Source organism: Oryzias melastigma, linkage group LG3, assembly GCF_002922805.2.
Source record: "Oryzias melastigma strain HK-1 linkage group LG3, ASM292280v2, whole genome shotgun sequence".
NCBI lineage: Eukaryota > Metazoa > Chordata > Actinopteri > Beloniformes > Adrianichthyidae > Oryzias > Oryzias melastigma.
The window spans coordinates 4,112,181-4,135,104 of NC_050514.1; the positions used below are offsets into that span (position 1 = coordinate 4,112,181).

General features: G+C 37.6%; 2 protein-coding genes across 2 annotated transcripts in view; one reads left to right on the plus strand and one right to left on the minus strand.

Moving 5' to 3' along the window:
* The window catches only part of nr1h3 (nuclear receptor subfamily 1, group H, member 3), a 17,956-nt gene extending 2,266 nt beyond the window's left edge, over positions 1-15,690 (minus strand). The window contains exons 1-10 of the mRNA XM_024295306.2: positions 15,365-15,690; positions 9,222-9,410; positions 5,728-5,810; positions 5,282-5,512; positions 2,780-3,046; positions 2,501-2,706; positions 2,229-2,408; positions 920-1,019; positions 613-726; positions 416-510 (exon numbers count right to left, since the gene is read on the minus strand). Coding sequence (XP_024151074.1) covers positions 416-510; positions 613-726; positions 920-1,019; positions 2,229-2,408; positions 2,501-2,706; positions 2,780-3,046; positions 5,282-5,512; positions 5,728-5,770 — 1,236 coding nt within the window. The 5' untranslated portion in view covers positions 5,771-5,810; positions 9,222-9,410; positions 15,365-15,690. The remainder of the gene's footprint in view (positions 1-415; positions 511-612; positions 727-919; positions 1,020-2,228; positions 2,409-2,500; positions 2,707-2,779; positions 3,047-5,281; positions 5,513-5,727; positions 5,811-9,221; positions 9,411-15,364) is intronic.
* A 1,055-nt stretch (positions 15,691-16,745) lies between these two features.
* On the plus strand, positions 16,746-21,819 carry LOC112160283 (ADP-ribosylation factor-like 14 effector protein). The gene is made up of 5 exons (XM_024294707.2): positions 16,746-16,947; positions 18,644-18,839; positions 18,920-19,045; positions 20,177-20,217; positions 21,160-21,819. Exons 1-5 carry the CDS (start codon positions 16,877-16,879, stop codon positions 21,386-21,388), a joined length of 663 nt encoding a protein of 220 aa, XP_024150475.1. The 5' UTR covers positions 16,746-16,876; the 3' UTR covers positions 21,389-21,819.
* Positions 21,820-22,924: the final 1,105 nt, after the last annotated feature.

Genomic DNA, 22,924 nt, shown 5'->3' on the forward strand with positions numbered 1-22,924 from the left:
GCCCTGCGACAGACTGGCGACCTGTCCAGGGTGTACCCCGCCTTCGCCCTTCAGTAGCCGGGTTAGGCTCCGGCACCCCCGCGACCCGGAAAGGGAAGAAGCGGTCAAGAAAATGGATGGATGGATGGATGTTAAAACTACTTCACCAACGTGTTCTCTTTAAGTGTTAGATGATAAAACATTGCCATGTAAACTAAAAATTGGGGTCAACCTGGATTTGGTTATAAATGTGTTCATTTTTTAATGTGCTCCAAATTCATTGGATTGGGACTCAATATTAGGAGACTCTCAAAATCAGTTGACTGAATCAAATTAGTGCGAAAATAAAAAACAGACTGGGACATCCCTAGTCTCAACCAATCAAAATAATCGAATTGTGACGCTAATTATGTCAGCAGTAGAAGTGGGTACTTGCATTTGGTCTCTTTATCATAATGTAAGAGCGCAGGGCGTCCACATACGGCTGCTGCAGTCTCTCGACCAGGTCGTGATCCTGCACATTTGGCCGGTCTGATGAGCAAAACAAGCACAAAAGTTATATAAGGTTTCAACTTTGGGAAGATGCGTTACTCTGCTCTGTGTTCAGAGAGAGATCAGGTCATAAATGCAAACCTGCAGAAAAGATGTTGATAGCAATCAGCAGGGCATATTCAGCCTCATCGAGGTGCAGGTCGTTCATTCCTTTTGAAAACTCAAATATAGGGTTTATGAACTCAAACTGCAGTCCTAACAAAAGGGAAAAAAACAAGAAAAAAGTTTTTACAGAAAGGAACATGATGCAGATCTATTATGAGCTTCAGTTTCTTTAGGAGAAAAAAAATAGTAAATTACTTTCATGAAGAAATCTCTTTAAAACATGAAACAGTTTCAAATTACACAACAAAATTCACTGAACATCAACAAAAGTCATCAACTGCACCTGCTTTTGCAAAGTCCTCCTTATTATAACTAAAGTCCTTCAGAAAAGTAATGCTCTCGATTGCAGGATTGTATCTCCGCGACGTTTCCAGCAGCATAATCTGAGGAAGACCAACATGTCAAACAATGAAACCAGACAAAAAGCACACAACTCACAAAAAGGTTTCTGATTTTTACAAACCCATTCTGCTAATAACTAATAGTGATTTAATCCCCCCTAACAGTGGCATGACACACGTCGTTGTCCACTATGTTGGGAGTCTAGCCCATATTGTTTTGATACATCCGACGGGTAAAATTTGTAACTTTGGTGCATAAAAACACTAAAGCTACTAAATTTCATCATGGTACGCATGAGTTAGTTGTCACTTCAAAAAACTCAAAATTCAAGCCTCTTATTTCACAGTTTTCCAGAGGATGAAGCCAGAAAATGATAGATCGTGGTGGCGGCCTACAGATGATAGCAGACGGTGTGCTGAATATTTTGAGTCAGGTTGGCCTTTGGTTACATGTTTTATTTGTCTTAAGTCCTAAATATAATAGGGATGGAAACCATGTTGGTGTTATCCGGTGTCAGTTTGATACTTTTGAAAGGATCCCGGCTGGAACCAGAATACGATGCAGATTAATATCAGATTTCAATGTATTGTCTTGTCAATCGATTGCCTTTTTTTTAACTGTGTAACTGTAGTTACAAAAAAAGATGTTGAAGTGTGGTAGGAAAATAAACAGTAATTTAATCGTGATCGCGGGGGTATGGCGTCTCGTGAGCGTTTGTTTACCTTGAGTGCAGACAAAGGAAGTGGAGTGGAGAGGCGGAGGGTCCAAAAAATTGCCAAAATGAGAGCTAATAAGCATAAATAATCAGATACAAACATTTATTCGCCATGTGGCGACTAACTCTTTAACTCTTTAAAATGCTCGCTACAGCCAAGTGTCAATTTCAGAACCCTTCAAAATAAAAGTTTATCCCGATAGACTCATTTGTCTATCAAGAAAAAGTTCTATCGCGATATCTATCGTTATCCTTTTATCGCCCCAGCCCTATCTGTACCCCGGAAAAATGGCGACTGAATTGACTTCATTTCGTTGGAACCCGAGGTGACGGGTTCGTTTTGTCCCTATATTCATGACAATGATTGCAGCCTGATTTTGTGGACACGACAAAGATCTGTGGCAGCAACTCTCTTTGACTCCCAAAATGGTGGATAGGGTGTTCATTCCAGTGCTATGTCACGTGTAAACAGGCCTAAAAGTCTTTATTTAATATGACCTTTATTAGGTTTTTCCATAACTCCTCAACAACAAACCTCTATAGTCGACGTCTTTAGCAGAGCGATCTGATCTTCTCTCGTGAGTTCCAGGAAACCAGGGAGCTGCTTCGCAAAATCCACAATCTCTTGGACTGACATGATGGCGAGCTCAGTGAAGTGGGCAAACCTCTGTTGGCGCACATCTCGGTTTTGGGGGTCCTGACTTTGTGGCCAAGGCTGCAATCAAAAACAACAAGATTTTAGGTCTTTTTATTTTTTTTTAAAGTCTAATTAGAAATTCCTGTTTTTACAGAACGCTTTTCTTTTACCGTCACTTTCGGCCGATCCAGGAAAGACCGTTTGTTGCACTGCTTCTGCATGGCCACCAGCTTCTCAATCATCTCCTGTTGCTGGGGATCGAGGGCTGCTGCCTCCTGTGGCGGCGTGGGGGTGACCACCGTGGACGTGCGGGCCGTTTCCTCATCATGCTGCTTTTTCATCTTTTTCAGTCGGATTTGTTCTTCGGAAAGCACACCTAGAAGACCCAATCGTTCACGCATTTTCAACTAAAACAAACAAAAAGACTCCTTCAATGCTTTGAAACTCACACTGCTCCAGCATGCCGGCCTCCCGACACTTGCGCAGGCGGCACTGCTGGCACTTGCGGCGCATGTACATGTCCATTTCACAGCGGCCGTTGTTCTTGCAGGAGTACTGGGCGCTTTTGATGACGCTGCGCCGAAAGAAGCCCTTGCAGCCCTCGCAGCTCAGCACGTTGTAGTGGAAACCTGAGGCCTTGTCACCGCAGACGCTGCACACCTCGTTTCCAAGCATCTTTGGAGCAGGGCCCTTCTTCCTCTTCACGGGCTGACCATCTATACGTTTAAAAAATGCAACTTAAGCTTAATTTAACTTCACCGTTTACCATAATTAATTGTTTATGCAATTAATGTAATTCCAATGTATTCGGAAGGGTAGAAATGCGGCGTGTTATTTGCCGTCACAGGTGACGTCTTAGATGTTAAAGGGTTAAATAAAATTTAAAAAATAATTCACATATGCACTGCATCCATAAAAGTTTCTAAATTGATGTTGCTTTCAGCAATCAAACATCTTTACACGAAGCTTAAATGATGAGAAAGTCAATAAACCTGCAGCAACCTAGCAGGAAATAATGCTTCTTAATACCAAAAACCCAGACAGTCCTTTTCAGCAGCTCCAGGTTGTAACAACCAGCAGGCTGTTGTTGCCATGAACACCGCCAGCAAAGAAATCTTTGGTTTCATTGTGTTAGCAGACAGCAGGAAAAATGTCTAGAATGTAAAAGTGCTGCAGCATGACACGTGAATTCTGCATTTAATACCTTTTCTGCCAAATAATCTGTGACAAAATGTCTTAAAAACAGAAAAGCACTTTGAATTTTAGAGGAAAAAACTTTTTTTTTTGGTAGTGTAGGGGGTATTGATGTGTACATAAAATATACGGATAGTTTTAGCCAATAGGGCTTTGCTCACACCACCAAAATAAAACAACTTCTTTAAAAATATTCCAACACATTGACTTTCTCTGCAGGAAAAAAAAAACAAATCTTCAGTCATTTTGCTCCCAAAGTTTCACAACCTTCCTCTAAGTGGCAGCAAAACGCAACAACAGCTTTTCTAAGTTTCTAGAACCACTTAAATAAGCCAAGAACACTTTGACTGACGGATGAGACCACAACCACAATAGCTGATATTTTCTGTCAGCTGCCCTACTCTAAATCAGGTGATCGGCCCGTGGGCCGAATCCGGCCCAACTCCACATTTGCCCCGGCCTCCCAAACACTATCAGAAGCGCATCTTTTTTTTTTCTTTTCTCAATCTGGCCGATTAAGACTCTCATAGAACGTGACTTTTTCTTCCACCATTCTGCAGTCTGAACTATGATGGGAAAGGATATTTGGCTATGTGTGGCATTCTGGAATACCATAAATGTTTATGTTTAGACTGTGATTGCTACACTTTTTTGTTAGGCTACAAACCAACATCGGCCCTCGGTCAGAGAAGAAAACAGTTAATTATTTACTTTAATTATGTAGTTAATTAGTTCACTTTAATTATATCACAGAATGAGCGGTGTTGAAGAAGACAATAAAAATACGTTCAGAGAATGGCCTTTTTATTTTATTTAGGAGACAAGTAATGCAGGTACATTGTGAAAATGAAAAAGCATTTTTGTTTATGCATTTATTTTTTAAATTTGATATTTCTAATAAAATTTTGGCACAAATTTACTAAAAATTTTAAAATCAAACGTCAAATGTCCTTCTCTTTATCATTTTAATTAGGTTACAGAATCAGTGGTGTTGAACAAGAAATAGAAAAAGGTGTTCAGAGAATTGCTTTTTCATTTTATTTAAGAGACAAGTAATGCGGGTACATTGTGAAAATGAAAAAGCATTTCCAGTATTGACTTTTATTTTATATTTTGAAATGATTCCAAATATCAGAAATACAATTTTTACCTTAATTTTCTTTATATTTGTCCTCCATCAGAAAAATGCCACACAAACATGTTAAAACCTAAATTTTCCTTAGTCTTTAAGGTGCATTCCAGAGGATGGAAAATCCTCAGGAGTGCTACATGCAGAGACAGAAGCCTCTATTCCATCAGTAAACTTTCCCTTCTTTACCTCTTTACAGGCCAGCTCTACTAACGAAACAAACACATCCAACCGCATCTACTCTATAAAACCCCAACAGATGTCCGCAGTGTGCTGGATTGCATCATATTCTGCCTCAAATGCGGTTGACCCAGAACCAACTGCTGAGTGTTTCTATTTGTAAGAGAGCAGCGGATGAAAGGAGCCTCCTGCTGATCAGAGCACATGTGGACCAACAACTACAGTTAAGTCTGGACTTTCTCTGGGTGAAAATGACCGGCCTGATAGTCAGTGAGATCATTTTAAAAATTGGAAAAAAACTGGTCTGGAGCTGCAGACAAACCGGTCAGCTGTCATTTTCCCTTTCCAAAAGGATGACTCACTTTAGTGACATTTACAAAGAACAAATAATTAACTAAATTATTCAGGAGGAGAAAGCATTTCATTTCTGTATTTGTGTTCCTCATACCTATAGTGACAGAAGTGTCTCCTGCAGCTGGATCCAGCTTGATATCGTTTGGCTCCACCGGCAGGGCGCTGCTCATTTTTGACGGGCCGTTCTGAGCAGGGAAGTCATCCGGCTGGGAGAGCTCAGTCAGTGACTGGAGGTCATCGGGCTTCATGCTCATGCTGCCACTGCTCTCCTCAACCATGCAGTCCAGCTGCAGCTCAGGCGTCCCATCAAACACCTTCCTCTCCTCTAATGGGAGACAAGTCAGTCAATTCAAAGCTGCTTTTACCGTACACCCATGTGTGTATTTAAAAATAAAGCAAGAAAACAGAACATATTTGAAAACATCCGATTTAAGTGGTGTACAAAACATAAATAATTATTCCTTTTAAAAGTAGTGATACATAAAAGCAGCAAAGCTCCTAGTTTCCTCCTTTCTCATAGTAAAAAACTGTTCCTCTTACCATGACCAACATCTGGGATATCAGTCACCGACAGCGTGGACATCTTCTGCACAGCAGCTTGTCATTACGAAACCAACATGCACCTGTGCAATCAAATAAACAAGCAATCATTTACAACGGACCATTACATCATGCCGCCTCCAAAGGAAAAGCCTGACTTTTCCACTTGAAGCTTCTCATCAACAACTTAAATTACAAAAAGCTAATTTAAAGCCCATTTGAGTCTTACATGAATTGTGTTAATATCAATTAAACCAACAATGGTGCAGATGCAAGATCAGATGTAGAACCCCAAACAATGTTAAACTGACTAAAGCTACAGACACAGAGATTTGAGGTGCAAAGAACACTGCTGGAACACATGTTTAGTCCACAGTGTTCAAACTGGACAAGCTAGGAGGGGCTTCTTCTTCTTCTTTTTCCATCTTTTACTAGCTCATGTACACCACCTACAGTTGCAAATCCTGGAGCAAGGATTTTTCTGTCACAGCTCTATTCCGATACATGAAATACTCGGGTTGTGTCCAAATTTCTTCACTATTTACTACCAGGCATGTGCAATTTTGTCGGGGTCTACAGATCTTCGATTCCAAAACTGAGTGCATTAGAAATTTCCCAGAAGTCTATAGATTGGCGAATAACGATTTTTAACAGGGTTCTCAAACCAAATTGACCTTGGGGCTGCAGAAGGCAGAGTCTGGCTGAGGCTGGGCTAGTTTGAGACTCCATGTAAAAGAAATTTATTAAAAGGTTTTTTTTTTTTTTTAATCCTCAAAATTTTCATCCTCAGAACAAACTGAGTTCATAAATAAGTTTCAAAAAGGTTCATATTCAATAAGTTTTTAGTTCTGGGAATTCTATGATGTCTTTTTTGCCTTTAAAAACTGTAAAATTTCTGCGCCATGGTCAGTTTTTAAAGGGTTGGAACTTCTGTAAATCAAAAGGGACGCCATCCATACGTCACTACCAGATCAGAGTCTCTGATTGGTTAAAGTTGAACTAATCAGGGTTTACCTTGCAACGTGTGTTCAGTGGCTGCATGTTTTGAGAGTGAATCCTGAAAACTTTAGTAAAACGTACATAGCTAAACATGAATGCAAGTCGTGAAGGCGTGTTTATATAAACTTTTCATTGGAAGTGCCGCTTGAACGCACGCCGTTGAGGGCGGTATGAACGTAGCCTGAGAAACAGGGCAGGGATCTGAACCTCACCACACTCAACAGTATCCCTTCACAATAAAAGAGCTTTATTGTCATCCTGAACAGTTTAAAAATGTAGATTATCAGGAACATCAAACCTTAAATGTTGGAAAACAAGGTAATTTTCTGCTTTCACAAAGGTGTGCACAGCAGAGCCCAAAAGATGTGAAAAGCAGAAATGAAAACTTGTCATGTGCTTTATTTCAGGAACCTGACTCAGCAGAGACATAAGCACGATGTTCGGCTATTCTTAGTCAGTCTGCAGGAAACAAAACAGTTTTGAAGCACAAGCACTGAAGCAACAAAAACTCAAACTATTCCAGATAAACTAATGACTGATAACACATTTTTAGATTACAGTGTTTTTCTAATGGACCATAGAGCAGCATATTGTATATTACTAAACAGCAAAATGCATACCAGATATGTAGACTTGTTTATCTAAAGGTAATAAATTATAAAAACTCGATACTAAAGCTAAACAGAGGAAAGAAAACGTCATTCATCTGGTTGAAGCAGCATTATCAGGTTTCACTGAGTCTGACTCTTTATTTGTCTATGTACTTAAGTACTAATGCAAATGCATTAGCTCTTATTTGCAGAGTAAAGACTGGATTTGCAACAAATCAACTCTGGGGATTGAACAAAAATTTTCTTTAGCAGCTAAATTCCTGATTCAAATGTTGGGATTATCATCTGGAAAGAGAACCAGCACAAACCAGGTCTGAATTTAGCTCCTTGATGCCTGGATGTATTTCCAGCTATGGAAAAAAATAAAAAAATAAATATAAAAAATAAAAAAAAACTCACATATGTTTTTGCTTTCAAGTCAAGTGATGAACTACGGTAATTATGGAGGTGAATTAGTTTGATGCATCAATGGTTTAAAGCTGCAAAACTATTTGATCTCATCGTTTTACCTGGATTCACTATTTAACTTTACAATTTAAAAAAGAAAACTTTTAATGAGAGAAATCTCATTTTGAAATCCATATAAGATTACAAAACAATAAAGGGGAATAGGTTTGACAGGCAGGTCAGTGTAAATATTGTCCATCAATACATTTATTGGTTTAAAGCAGGGATCTGCAAACTGTGGCTTTGGAGTGACATTGTGGCTCTCTGATTAAAATAAACTACTTCATTTGCTGATTTGACCTTTGGTGTAGGATGGCTTTTATTTTGAAAGGAAGTCATACAAAGCTCTGCCAAAAGTTATAAACTATTAAATATTTTTTTTAAAAAAAAGCTATTCTCTCTCTATGTTCATGTTTTATTTATGACAAAAAACACAATAGTTGATTCAAATGCATTATGTCAGTAGCAAAAACACACATTTAAATCAGTATTTTATTGTTCTAAAGGGTGAGTAAAGACTGTGGCTCCTACTGGGATCTACCTAAATGGCTCTGTAAGTGTTGCAGACCCCTGGTTAAAACAATACATTTAATGGTAAATCTATAATATACAGTAATCTCATTCGGCAAAGACGTTGGCATGGTAACCAGACTGCTCTTCAACAAAACAAAGAAGCAGAAATTGAATAAATAATTCAGCTCTAAATGGAATCTAAATGTTCCATATTAGCATAAATGATGATGATTATAATGATAACAACAATGATGACATAAGCTGTGATGACAGTGCTGCAGTAATATTAGCCAGATGAGGCATTATTATGGGTTAGGTTTAGTCTGATCATGATTATGATCACTATTATTACAAACAATATTGTTATTGCTTTCAGTCATTGTAATTTGCTTATTAGCAAACGGAAACAAAACCATAACTGGAAAATTGAGGTTTGAACCGAATTGTGAGGAAAGTGAATGTTTGCATCCCCAAGTATTTATCCTTTCATTGTATTGAATGCATAAATAAAGTAAGTGAATGATTGTTTACTTGTATGTCCCTGAAAAAAGCCCCCAAAAAAATACTAAACTCTGCAAAAAAGGTGGAAGTTCTTTTATTTTTAGCTGTTGCCAATGTTCAATGTCGGGTATTCTTGACTGATTTAACTTGTGTTGCTGAGTATTTGTGCTACATAAACAAACTAAATTCATTTCTGTTTAGTCAGAATTCCTCCTCTGTGCCCCTTGATGAACATCAGTAACTGTTGTCCAAAGTTGTAAACTTTAGATTTCACAAAACTACTGAAAGTGAAACTTCACACGTTTACCTTGTCCAAGCAGACGTGTTGAATAACTCAGTGCAGCCGAGCACTGATACACTTCAAACTCGTGATAGAGAGCGCCGTCTGCACCCACACAGCAGGTGTGACAGGTGCAAACTCACCTGTGATGGTTTATGGCTGTTCCATTGTGTGAGCCCACCGCCTCAGTCTGCAGATGTCTCTGCCCCCGGCGGACGAATGCCTCTTCTGATCAGGTCTGAAAGGTTTAAGATCTCCTGGGACTTTAAAGGCTTGAAATCTTGAGCATGACAGAAGTCCCTGCTTTATTTTTTTTTTGTCTTCACAGCGCTCTGCAGGAGATTGGAAAAAAACAGGACGGGGAGGGAGAGGCAGAGAGGTTACTATTGGTCATTCCTGTGTGGCTCTCAGATCCTAGCTGGTGGCGGCTTTGGCCTTTTAAACTTTGAGTAACTTTTGGTTCAAGTCAGTTGGAGCCAATCAGGCAGTCCTAAAGAGGCGGTCCTAATTTTCCTTCTCTTTTGCCAAATCATGAAAAGTTTAACTGCTTACAAAGCAACCCTGACACTGCTCAAAAGTCACAAGTCACTCTAAAATAAAGTTACAGAGGAAACGCACGAGAGGGAGACGTGAGAATATTTTAACTCCAAAACAAACTTAAAAAATAAAAATAAAAAAAATCATCCAAAAGTTGGTTAAAAACAAATGATTTTCCAAGTGCCGCTATAAATCAGGAAATGGGAGAAACTCTCACTCTTTAAGTTGTAAAACATCTGAGCCTCATGTGTGACCCCCCCCCCCAGACAACCCCACCCTGATCTCACTGGTAGAGTCCAATGTTCCCTGCTCTTTTATCAGTCAGTCACCTTTGTCCATGAGCCGCTTTTCACCGACTGCTGGAAATGGAAGTGCTAACAAAAATCAATACGGCAAAACGAACTCCTCTTTTTTCTTTTCCCAACTCAGACTAATTATGTAATTTTTTTTTTTTTTACTTTTTGCACCACAAAACCTTCATAAAATATTGTTTTTATATAAACAAAAGATTAAACTGCAAGTCAAAACTTAAATTTAAAGACCCGCTCCAATGAAAATAGCATTTTTGATGTTGAAATCATGTTTTGAAATCATGTTTTTGGTGTTTTCAACATGTTCTTGTAGCATTTCTCTGATGGTGGAGGACATATGTATAGAAATTTTAACTTAAACTTGAATTCGAGTTCTTTTTTTCTAAGAAAAAAATGCAGTTCAAAAAAGATTGTAATTGTAAAATAAAAATGACGCCAGGCAAGCCACAAGCTCCCTGCTCCATTCGGATGCATCCACTTGCAGACAAGCGATCCCTGTATGTCAGGGATGGGCAAACGTTTTGACTCTTGGGCCACAAAGAGTTCTTAAATTTAACAGAAAGGCTGAACCAGGTGCACTACATAATCTTATTAGAAAAGTAAAAAATAAAAAAGGAATCTGGATCAAAATATGCTTTAAATATATATATATATATATATATATATATATATATATTTTAAGCAGAATATTTGGGAGTTTTTATTTCAAAACTTTGACTTTTGTTCCCATTTTAGTGCCAGTAACAACAATGAATTGATGTCCTTCAGAGAAAAACTGCTAATTTAAAGAAATGCTGCGTTCATGTGGTGTTGGAATGATCGGAAAAATGACTCTCCGACTGCAAAAACACACACGAACGTCAGAAAAATAACATTTCCCAACAGCACAGGAATGCAGAATAACTCTGCACCTAAACAAAGGTCAATGTATTTATAGAGCGCCATCCACGACCAGACACCAGAATAACAAGGAAAATAAAACTTTAATATTATAAACATAATTTATTCCAGTTTGGAGCCCAGATTAAATAGCTTAACGGGCCACATATGGCCGCAGTTTGCCCGCCACAGATGTAAGTCTTTGTTTTCCTGATATCCGGCTCAAAACTGTACAGCTGGATGGCTCCAATATTGCTCACCCTTTTTGTTGAACCAGTAATGTTAGTTTGGGGTGTGAGGGGCTGTAAGCTAGAGAGAGAGTATGTAAACAAAGAACCATGAACAATCACAAGGGGAAAGGGGGGCGGGGTCGCCCTGCCCCAACGGTTCTGCCCAAAACTTAAGTGACATTCACACCGCCCTCAGTAATGCGTGTTCAAGTGGCCACTTCCAATGAAAAGTCTCTAAACGTGCGTTTCAGGCTCCTACGTTCAAATCTCTAGTGTTCACATGTCACTACGCCAGTTTCTACAAACATTTTAAGGCTCTACGTGCAAAACGTGCATCCATAGAACGCACTTTGACCAATCAGGGGCTTAGATTTGGTAGTGACGTATAAATGGCATCTTTTCTAATTCACAGAAGTGCCAACTGTTTGAAAATTGATGAAGGATAAATTAATAATAGCGGTTTGTGCCCAACTGGAATTATATGACAATGTCTTTCTCGAAATATATAGATGTGAATAAAAAAGCCCCGCTTCAACACTTCACGTCAAGCCTCTTCCAACTGTAGGTGGGGGACATACTAAATGTGCTGTCAGGAACCCATGTTTAGCGTGATCTTGAACATACCTCGTACGTCTGATGTGTCCACAGCTTCATAGATGAATTTCTAATAAACCACTGCTGCTCTGCAGACACTATGTCCTGAGTGACCCAGACTGTATTTTCACCTTTAAGTTTTGAATTTGTTCAAAAATAGAAAATCTACATTGTACTCTGGTGTGCTGTAAGCATGAATTCTTGTTTTGTTTGCTCTAGTTCGAGTGCAACATTTTGTACAGAAAGATGTCAAAATATTTTATTGCATCTTAATTTCCTTTTATTTTGTGTTATTACTAACTGACTTACTTTTCGCTTAAAAATTACTTTTTAAAATGAAAAACTTTTAATTTATCTTTACCCCAAGAGCCAGAATGGAGAGGTAAAAGAGTTGCATGAGGCTCTGGAGCCTCAGGTCACAGACCCCTGTCCTAGAAAATTTTAGACAAAATTTTTCATTTCGTCTAAAACAGGCACAATCAAAAGTAAAAGACTATTGGGAACGCTTTAAAATAGATCAAAAGATACAATAAAATCTCTTTTACATCTGCTTTAACCCTCAATAACAATAAACATCCATGAGTTTGAATACTTTCTCTCTTTGCTGGAAATGAATGATCAGACAAAATTATTTTACTTCAAAACAACTTCAACACCTTCTAATCTTAGCTCTGTAAATTTCTGTCCATGTTCAAAACTGTGTTGCCAGTTGTTTTGCAAGAGCACAGAGGAAGCATTTATGATCCAGTGAAAGTCAAACATCAAGTCAAAAATCTGTCAGCACAAAATGAATGGGAAATATAGCTTGCTGTGAGTCTCAGAGCAACAACGGATGCAACTCCAACCAGTCAAGCAAAAACAAAACGGCCATTCAGCAGCAGCTCGGTGTGAAAGTAAGAGCTCAGTCATTTCAGGAATCACAGCTTCCACCTTCAGAGGAATTTTCCCATCAGGCCGTTCATGGGAAGCAGAAGTGCTTCATTCTGAATCTGCAGATCCACTTTGTTTTTTTAAGACTAAGGAAATAATCTGAGAACAACCCTGGGTGGGGTCGCGCTGACTATAGGTGAAACCTCTGCACACACCCAAAATCACAGCGTGCAATGTCAAAAAAACAGCATGAAACAAGCAATTTGATAAAAACGTTAGTTTAACTACAGAAATGACCTGAAACATGGCAGAATTTTCCACCTTCTGTGCATTGTGTCCACTGGTCACTTTTCTAATCATGCTAAAGGTTTTTTTTAATAGTTTAATTAGAGACTCACTCCAATAAAAAAAGGTGTTTGGGGTATTTTTAACAAGTTCCTGTTGATTTTTTTTGCATGATACAAGACATATATAAAAACAATTAGGATTAAGATTGAATTTCTGAGTAATCGTCTAAAAACCTGCGCTCTCAACAGCAGCCCCTCCCATACCCACGTAAACAAGCGGGTCCTCACATGCTGATGTCACAACGTGGGACAACCCCCTCTCAGGAAGAGTTTGCACCACTTTCTTTGTAAAGCTAGCAGCTCGAGTAGCCCCATTCCCATCCGGCTCGTGCACAGCAGACGCCGGCCGTCTGTGTTGTGAGTTTTTGCAGATGACCATTCGGTTCAGTGTTCAAACTTCGTGCGATGGCATAGGAGCTTCTGAGGAGTGAGAAATCTGCACAACATGTTGAGATTAATCCTAAACGTATCGAGAATGGCGCAGCAAGCAGACGGGGGATATCGGTAGGACGACAGGAGAAAGAGAGCAGACTATTTCCTGGAGGGAAAAGCGAGCAACGCATTAGGAGAACCGGTTTAAATACGGATTATTGAGCAACGGGAGAAAGGTAAATGCATCCGCATGGAACCAAAGAGGATTTTTGATGCAGAGATTATATGTCATCATTTCAATAAATCCTTTTTTGACCAAATTTCACAGCAAAATGAACCCATTAGCCATTGCCATTCCGTTGGTACCAAATTTAGGGGAAAAACGCCCAAGCTCTATTGTGTGTGAGCCTACATCAGTATTATTATTTTTTTATTGCTTTTTTCCATTGTTTCGTGGGTGACATGCCGACTCTAGGATAACGTCATAAAGTGGGTGGAACCCTCAGGGAGCAAAAGGCGGAGCCTCATAGATCAAGTTGTTTTACTTCCACGTAGGAAGAGTTCACAAAAATAAGGCTTAAGAAAATTTAAGGACTAGCTCTTTGCATGAAAGATTTATGGATAGTATATATTTTTTCTCCAAACCAATCTTTTTGAATTCTTAAAAAAAAATGTAAATGATAATTTTTCATTTAACACCCTAAAATCTTATTGCAAAGTATTTGGATGCTAAATCAAACCCATCACAACCTGCAAAAGGACTTTCATCAACTCACTGGAAATTCAATTCCCACAAGAAGTACAAAAGTAAAATTAATTTAACATTGTGGTTAACCCCCAGATTAGAGCATCTTTAACCTCCAGAACGTCAGTATGGTCTAGATGTGTGAAATGTGTTCTCCCTCAGAGATATTCTGCTTGAGGATCCTCCAAAGGATCTCAATAGGGTTGAGGTCAAGAGAGGATGGGGGCCACAGCATCAGATTATCTCCTTTTAAGCAGCCAGTGATGCAGAAGTATCCGTGCAGCATAAATTAAGCATCGTCCTGCATTAAGAGGATTTTGTTACAGAAAGTGCGGTTCTTCTTTTTTTTTACCACAGAAGAAAGTGGTCAGTCAGAAACTCCACATCCTTGTCAGAGGTCATTTTCACACCTTCAGGCACCGACCAGCTCTCTCCCCATACTTCCAGCCCAAACCATGACTCCACCACCTCCTTGCTGACATCACAGCCTTGTTGAGACAAGGTGGACATTCACCAACCTGCTTAATAATGTGGAACACTCATCTTTAGTAGTTTTTCCTTAAATTGAACTGACCTGGAAAACTAATGATCGCAGGTGTCTGACAATAGCATCTTTGAGTTAAATGATACGTAAAGAATTTTTGCTTTTTGACGGTTAAATACAATTTTCATAATATGAAAAACTCTGTAATAAAGGTCTGAGATCTGTGTGTTCTTAACTCCACAGCTGCTCTAGAACAATGATAGGAAGCAAACTAAGATAATTACTTAAATTAATAGTGAAGTGAGTAAAGGTAATCCCTCATTTTAATCTAGTGTTGTTGAAAAGAATTGCCCAAATTTTCCACTGTATAAACGTTTAGGATTTTCAGAAGCTTTCACCTCAAAAGCTGCTAGCATTTAACACCACTAGCAAACAAACTTTCTAGCTTCCATCAAACTAAACCAGCTAACTAAATTAAAAGAGTTCGACTGTTAAGTACTGTTAAGTACTAACTAGTAACACCCGCTCTCCGTTTAGTTGCAACAATAAGTAGTTGCAGTTATTCGTTGCATTTGTGACCACAGGCCTTTGCTAATGTTAGCTAAATAACTTCAATGTTTACATTTGACGTAAAACACAAACAATGATGCAATAAGTTTATTTCGCGTTTAAAAAGCACCACCCAGTTAAGAAAATATTTTAAATACTTTTAAAGTGTAATCATTCAGGCTGTAAAAACTCCTCCACTAAAGCATAAACCAGGATGTTCAGGTGAGATTAGCTTCAGCAGGCTATTATTAGCGCTAGCATAACACACAGAAACTCCCCGTTAACAAGTTCAACTCTGAGTGAACTGAGCGCTAGCCAGAAAACAGATCCCACAAACACGTCCAGAACAAAAAAGCTTTGTTATTTACTTGTGAGGGACTCGTCGTCCTCGTGACTGCTTATCAGAGTGGGGGTAAACTGCTTTCCCTCGATTCGTGGTTCCTCACAGCAGCTTTGACAACACCAGCTAGCATATTAGCTCAGTGGCTACTCAGCTTGGTTTCATCATGTGACACGGCCAGCAGGCTCGTATTGTAGCAGCAGCAAGTCGTTTTGGCACTTCTAGCGGCAGGTTTTCTTACCACAGTCAGCTATATTAAAAAAAAAAAAAAACTTTATTGACCACAGCTTTCAGTAGCAGGAGCTGCCACAGTTGCTTAAAAATCAATACTGCTACTGCCCTCTAGTGGCGTAAACCAGTAACGTCGCTATACTTAAAAAAATTAATAAACCACAATGTATTTAAAGTGCATCTAAAAATAAACATTTTATACAGCTTTTGCTTTCTTTATGAAATAATGGCACTGATGGATTTTTTAAAAATGTCCCCTATGAAAAAAAGTAAAATTGTACTGTTGTTCTTGCATGTCTTATTTGTGAATATACCATAGTTTTTCTAAAACAAACTTAAATTTACAACACTATATGTATTGTGATGTTTATAAAAACAAACTTAAAAAAATTTACAAAAAATAACGCTACAAAATACGCATGGCTGAAAACTCCCATAGCACGCTAAACATATAAACCAAAAAATGTTTTTTGTGTGATTACAGGTCCAAAATACCTTATTATATAAAGAATTTTTTTTTTTTAAAGTGTTGGACTGATTAATACATTTCAATTAAATTCAAAGAATTAGGTATATAAACAAAGTGATTAATATTACACTACATTAACAAAGTATAATTATGATGAAAACAATAATAACAAAATATTAATCATTGTTTTAAACAAGAAGATTTTTAATTAAGGTTATGAAAGTCTATTTAAATGATGAGTTACCCAGGATTTTTCCATCAAATAAAGGTAGATAAATATAAACAATAAATTGCAAAATGTATTCAAAAGTTGCAAAATGTATTGACAATTGGATTGTCAATGTTATATTTCAACACACTTAAGAGTAGTGTTGTAGTAGAAAAGGATACAACTCTTAAAGACAAAGCATTTTAGGGCATGTTATTGAAAACTATCATAAACTCTAAAATATTTATTGTAAGTGTTTTCTTTTTTATAATCTTAGCAACAATAAACGATAGTGATTGTAAAAATAAACGATAAAATTGCTACATTTAAATGAAATGCAATCACAGTTAAGTTAATATTTGTATTTTAGACTTTAAAAAGTAGTAAATTGACTAACAATGAAAAGACGCGTGCGCTCTATCTGCAGCCCACAGACAGTGGTGTAAACCGCCGCTAGAGGGCAGCAGACTCTCATGGCAATGGGTTACAGGAAGTTGTTATAGTTAACTTCCGCCACCAAAGAAGAAGACGAACAGGACTAGCGGTTGCTTGTTGTTTCTTTTTTTCTGCGTCTACTGCTGCGTTTGTTGTTAAAATTTCAATGTTTGCATAGTCTTCATTTAAAGGACAACATGCCTGTAATCTGTGCGGCGGCAGGATGCAACAATAAATTCGTTAAGGGGTCGGAAATAAGATTTTATAGGTACGTTTTTTTCCCCCTTCACAAGTTAATTTTCTTGCTAAAACATTTATTTAGCCTGTTTGTTTTGTACATACAGAATACTTTGTTTTAGTATTAAAACATACAGTGAGGTTTTCTCGTCACATGATAGTTCGTAGTCATATTGTGGTAAAAGGACACACAAATGTAGAACAGGGGTCTGCAGCCACATGTTCTGGCTCCTTTATCCCTCCATTGTGGCTCTTTAGCTTTAAGGAAAATGATATCGACTTACATAAATAATAGGTTAGTTTCTTGTTAGTGATTTGGTTTTGTGTTATAGGTTTTCATTATGTCAGAAAGTTAATCAAAAGCATGATAAAATGTGTAATATACAGTCAGATTGTATTATTAAATTTATCTTAAAGACGTTTGTGTTTTCTAATGTACTGCGTTCTCGTGTTATTTATTTATTTATTTATTTAATCTACATTAATATAGTCTATTTCTTTGAATCAACCTGTAGCAGCATGAGGATCTTATTTGACACAGGATATGTTTTATTTTGAAAGGAACTTGTATTCACTGCTGTCAAAAGTAAATTAAATAAAGGTATTGTATAACGAAAAGCAATAACACTGGTATATTAAAATATCTCTTATATTTAAAAGCTACACTTTATGTATAAATGGCTTAATAGTCACAAAAACATAAATGAAGTGTATTTTTCCAAGACTCTGCAGGTCTAATTGGGTTTTGGTTGGTTAGTTACTGGACCCAATGGCTCTGTTAGTGTTACAGGTTGCAGATCCCTGGGGTACCTGTTAAATAATACCAACTCTCACTAAAGTTGATTTAGACTAGTAGAATACAGTTTGCACTTTAATTAAATAATGTTGTATGATATTTATACTACCACTATATAAACATACTTTGTAGGCCAATTGATGCATTTAAGTAGTAGTTTTGGATGAACACATGCACCATTGTTCTCCTTAGAGTTCAATTATTTTTCATTTTGATAAGAAAAATCTAACTTTCGATCAACATGGACGTCTTTTCATGTGTGTTTGATGCACTTATGTTCATAAATACTTGTGAGATATTTGAGATCCATAAATGCTGTAGGTCAGGGCTGCTGGTTCTAGATATCAACATCAGTCAGGATGGTAGACCTCGAGGATCGTGGTTGGGCAGCCAAAAGAAGTTGCACATATTCTCCTGAATTCTTTCAATCTAAAACAAAGGTGTACAATTCACACACCAGAAAGCATCTGATGTTGGTCTAAAATTACTTAAAGATCCTTGAAAATAATTAAAATTCTTTGCTTTACTCTGAAAATTGAAATTAACTCACATTTCATATACAAAAATAAACCTTTATGCCAAGTCATTGGTTGCAGCTATAACGCTTGAGAAATACAGTAAAGGACTAAGGACAAAGTAAATTAATTCTGTATTTATTTGATCCTTCACATATAATGTGTTAAAGTTTAAATATCAATTTAAATATGCAGAGATTCACCAAGATGAAAAGATTTATATGTTAAAATTGTGGTTTGTTTATGCTTTTTTTAAAAGTGGGAACTTTTTGATGATGACGGAGAGACAAATAGAAAATCCTCAGTAGAGACGAATCACTTGCATCAAAATTACTCCAAGAGTTTGCTAAACTGAAATTTTCTCGACTCTGTCAGTGAAACGGCCGCTTTAACTAGTTCTCCATCTCTTTTCTCAGGTTTCCTCTAAGTAAACCTCAACTAGCCAGCAAATGGGTGCAGAGTCTGGGGATGAAAAGTTTCATCCCCACCTCCAACACCTGCCTCTGCTCTGAGCATTTTAGAAACGACTGCTTTAGGGATTACAACGGCAAGCAGTTTCTACGAGAAGATGCCGTGCCCACCATCTTCACCCAGGGGCAGGACTCGTCAAAGGTGGGACCTTCGCTGAATTGAATTCTGCTCTGTTTTAGTCGATTGGCTCTGTTTTAAACACGGGTGTGTTCCTTCTGTAGATCGAGCTGCGGAAAAGAGCAGTCGTGCCGAAAGAGTCGAATCCGCCAAATCAGATGACGACGCAGGCAGAGAGGGAGAGGGTCAGAGAGAACGCCATGCGGCGAGAAAAAAGGGGAGGATTCAGGGTGAGTCTGGATGAATACACATGTAGTGATGTGTCAGACTTGAATTTAGTGTCAATGTGGTTCACTTCCTCCCACTGTCTGTCAATCAACAAACCAAACTCTGCCTGACTTTAACTGATGATCATTATATTTAATGAATGAAATGTGGTGTGTGTACTGTATGCATTTCTGCAGAAATGTCTCTTCACTTTTATGAGGGATTACACTGTCAAGACGATGACATGGAACAACTTATTAAATACTTTAATCAATTTATTAATTGATATCTGTGTTTTCTACTTTTTGATTGTGCTCTTCAATTTTTTTAAATGCTTGAATAGATCAAATCGTCAATCCTTAGTGTTCTAAAAGATTTTTAAGTTCACAGTTTCCATTTTTATTAACTATTTGATGGAATAATGTACATTTTTATTTAAAACCAGTTTAACTTGGCTTTAAAAACACAAAACTATTAATATAAGCAAACAAAAAGGACTATTACCATGAAATGTCTTCAGAAATTATTCTTTTATGTTGTTTAATCTTTTACTGTTTGGAAGCTTTGAGTTGAGGGTCAGTATGATAATGATAGTATGATAGTTATGTTACCGCTAAATGAAATATGTAGTGAACACAATTTTCATGTCAGAATTTTTATCTTCTCTAAAAAAGTTAATCAAGTATACTGATCTCATCTTTACTTAAAATTGCAATTTCCTGGAGAAAAGTAAGTAATATTGATCTAGTGTCTTGTAGTAAAGAAAAACATTTATAAAAAAATGCAAATCTGTACTGATAATTGTTTCATAAGTATTCGAATCATTTCATAATCAAATGAGGTGCCTCAAGTTGTTTCTGTGAATTTCTGCTTTTATCCAAACAAAGTGTTTTAACTAAATATCTTTTTCATTTTGGAGGAAATATCAAAGAAATTTATTATACATCCATAAAATGTATATCCCTAATTTTGCCTAATAATGTCAGCTATCAAAAGCCTCATTTACCAGTCATACAAACTAATTAAATCACATGTTATATGAGACAGAAAAAAAACAAAAAAAAGACCATAACTGGAGCTGTCATTTCAAATGTGAGACGTGTGTCAGTGAAAGCCTGACTCAGTGAGCGTGGAATGTGCTGGTGTCGTTTCAGGGAGGTCGAGGAGGCCGCGGAGGCAAACAGATGTCAGACAGGTGAGACCCTCATGCTGTGTTTTTGCTGATCCATTTCTGAATATCATTTTCCTGCTTTTTACTACAAAGACTGATGAGTCATTATCATCATATGGATGAAAGTCTCTTCCTCTGATGTCTAGTTTATTATGTTACATCCATGATACTCTGAAGGACAGAGCTTTTCTTCTTTATTGCTGCCATTCTTGGTATTTTTTGCACTTTAAAGACCAACCCTGAGGAAAATCATGTTTTTAACATGTTCTTGTGTTGTTTTTCTGTTGACTGAGAACAAAATTAAGCTTAAAATTGCATTTTGGAGTATTTCCGTATTCATATTGTTATAAATCAGGATCAGATTAAAAATCCTGTTTAGAAAAAAAGCTTATTTGTGATGTAAAAAACTACGCTGAGTGGGCCACGAGCTTCCTTCACCAGTCCACTTAGGAGAGTGGAGAAGTGCAAAAGCGAAATTTCTAATGAACTACTTTTATTTCATGTATTTAAAATACTATTTTGGTTTTAAAAAAACAGCATAGTCAAGATTAAAAGTCCACTGGAAACAGATTGGAGTGAGACTTCTGTTCTTCTGAACAGTTTTTCTTTATCGTTTACCCAAAAACATGACGATGAAACAAACCCGTTAGACGTCATAAGAAGTTTGGTTTCTCCTTTGGGGGCTTGAAAGTTAAAATTAATGTCAAATTTGATCGTTCTAATTAAATGAAAGGCAAAGCTGTCCCGAGGTTTCCGCTGTCTTCTGAAGTGCAAAATTAGTCGACTTTGCCAGAATGTGTCATGTAATGCTGGCTGGGATCAGTTTACGCTGTCATAATGTGAGATGTAAATAAGTCAAAGTAATTATAGGACAGTCTCTGAGGGTAGAAAGTCTTAAGAAATGTGGAATTGTTGCATCAGAGCGAGCACGCCGCAACGTGTCACTTTGAAATTTTCACCACGCAGGCTGAGTGCCGCGGCCAAGAGCAAAGTGTACGACAGCAAAGGCCGGCTGCTGTCCAACGGCAAGGACGTGTGCGACTGCCTGGACGTGGACTGCATGGGCTGCTTCTACCCTTGCCCCGAGTGCGGGTCGCGCAAGTGCGGCGTCGAGTGCCGCTGCGACAGGAAGTGGCTGTACGAGCAGGTGGAGGTGGAAGGAGGAGAAATCATTCGGAACAAGTTCGCCATTTAGAGACTTTTGGTGACGGTTTTTGAGGGCGGGAAGCTTTTCCTCTTCTTGAAATCTGTTGAGCAGTTCCAGACCCCAGAAGGTTTGTATAAAAGGTTGACCTGTATAGCATTTTTCCACAACTTTGTTTTTTGTTTGCAGTATTAATATCCTTTACATACATGAACGTTCCGTTATTTGTTGAAGACAAACATGTGTGAGAGAATATTACAACATTATTTCATTTTAAATGTGTTTCCTTCGTTTATATGCTGAGTTCATGCTTTTATTTTGTAGTTCTGTTAGGGTCCAGTTGAAATAAAAACATTTTGTTGCAAAAAAACAAATGTGTTTCAGTTTGAAAGCTCTATCTTTGAGCATTGTGCTTGTGTTTGGATTGGTCTCAACAACAATAACAACTGTGAAACTTCAAAATAAAGTTTTACTTCTGGAAATCAAAAGTCGATTCTGAATTACTGAACCCCTTAAAATATAAAAAAAGAGGGGTTTTAGACTTCAGTCTGGGGTCTACGACATTCAGGATTTAAAGAGACGTTCGAGTTGATTTCAATCTACAATAAATTATTTCAATCTGTAGACAAAAAAAGGCAGATTTGTATTTATGTTATTGTTACTAATATAAATATTAAAGAACTGTTGTTTTTTTAGCATAAGTAAAACCAACTTAAAATAGCCATTTTTTCTAAATATGAAATAGTTTTTACATGGGTTCAAATGACTTCCTTTCAATATACATTTGGGCAAAAAAGTATTGAGTCAGCCACCAATTGTCTAAGTTCTTCAACTTAAAAAGACGAGAGAAGCTTGTAATTTTCATCATAGGTATGCATCAAATATAGGAGACAAAATTAGAAAAAAAGATCCAGAAAAATCACATTGATTTTTTAAAAGAATTTATCTGTAAATTATAGTGAAAAATAAATATTTGGTCAATAACAAAAGTTCAACTCAATACTTTGTTATATACTCTTTGTTTTCAATAACAGCAGTCAAATGTTTTCTGTCAGTCTTCACAAGGTTTTCACAAACTATTCTTGGTGTTTGGTCCATTCCTCCATGCAGATCTCCTCTAGAGCAGTGATGTTTTGGGGCAACACAGACTTTCAACTCCCTCTAAAGATTTTCTATGGGATCTGTAGACTGACTAGGACACTCCAGGACCTTGAAATGCTTCTTCTGAAGCCACTCCTTCATTACCCGGTCAGTATGTTGGGATTGTTGTCATGGTGACAGACCCAGCCATGTTTCATCTTCAATACCCTTGCTGATGGAAGGAGGTTTTCACTCAAAATCTGACCATACATGGCCTCATTTATTCTTTTCATTACATGGATAAATCGTTCTGGTATCTTTGCTGAAAAACAGCCCCAAAGCATGATGTTTCCACCCCCGTGCTTTACAGGAGGTATGGTTTTGTTTGGATGCATTGCTTACCTATTCAGTCTTCCAGCCTGGTGCAGGTCAACAATTTAGTTTCTGGTGTCCTCAGAAAGCTCTTTGGTCTTGGTCATAGTGGAGTTTGGAGTGTGACTGAGGTTG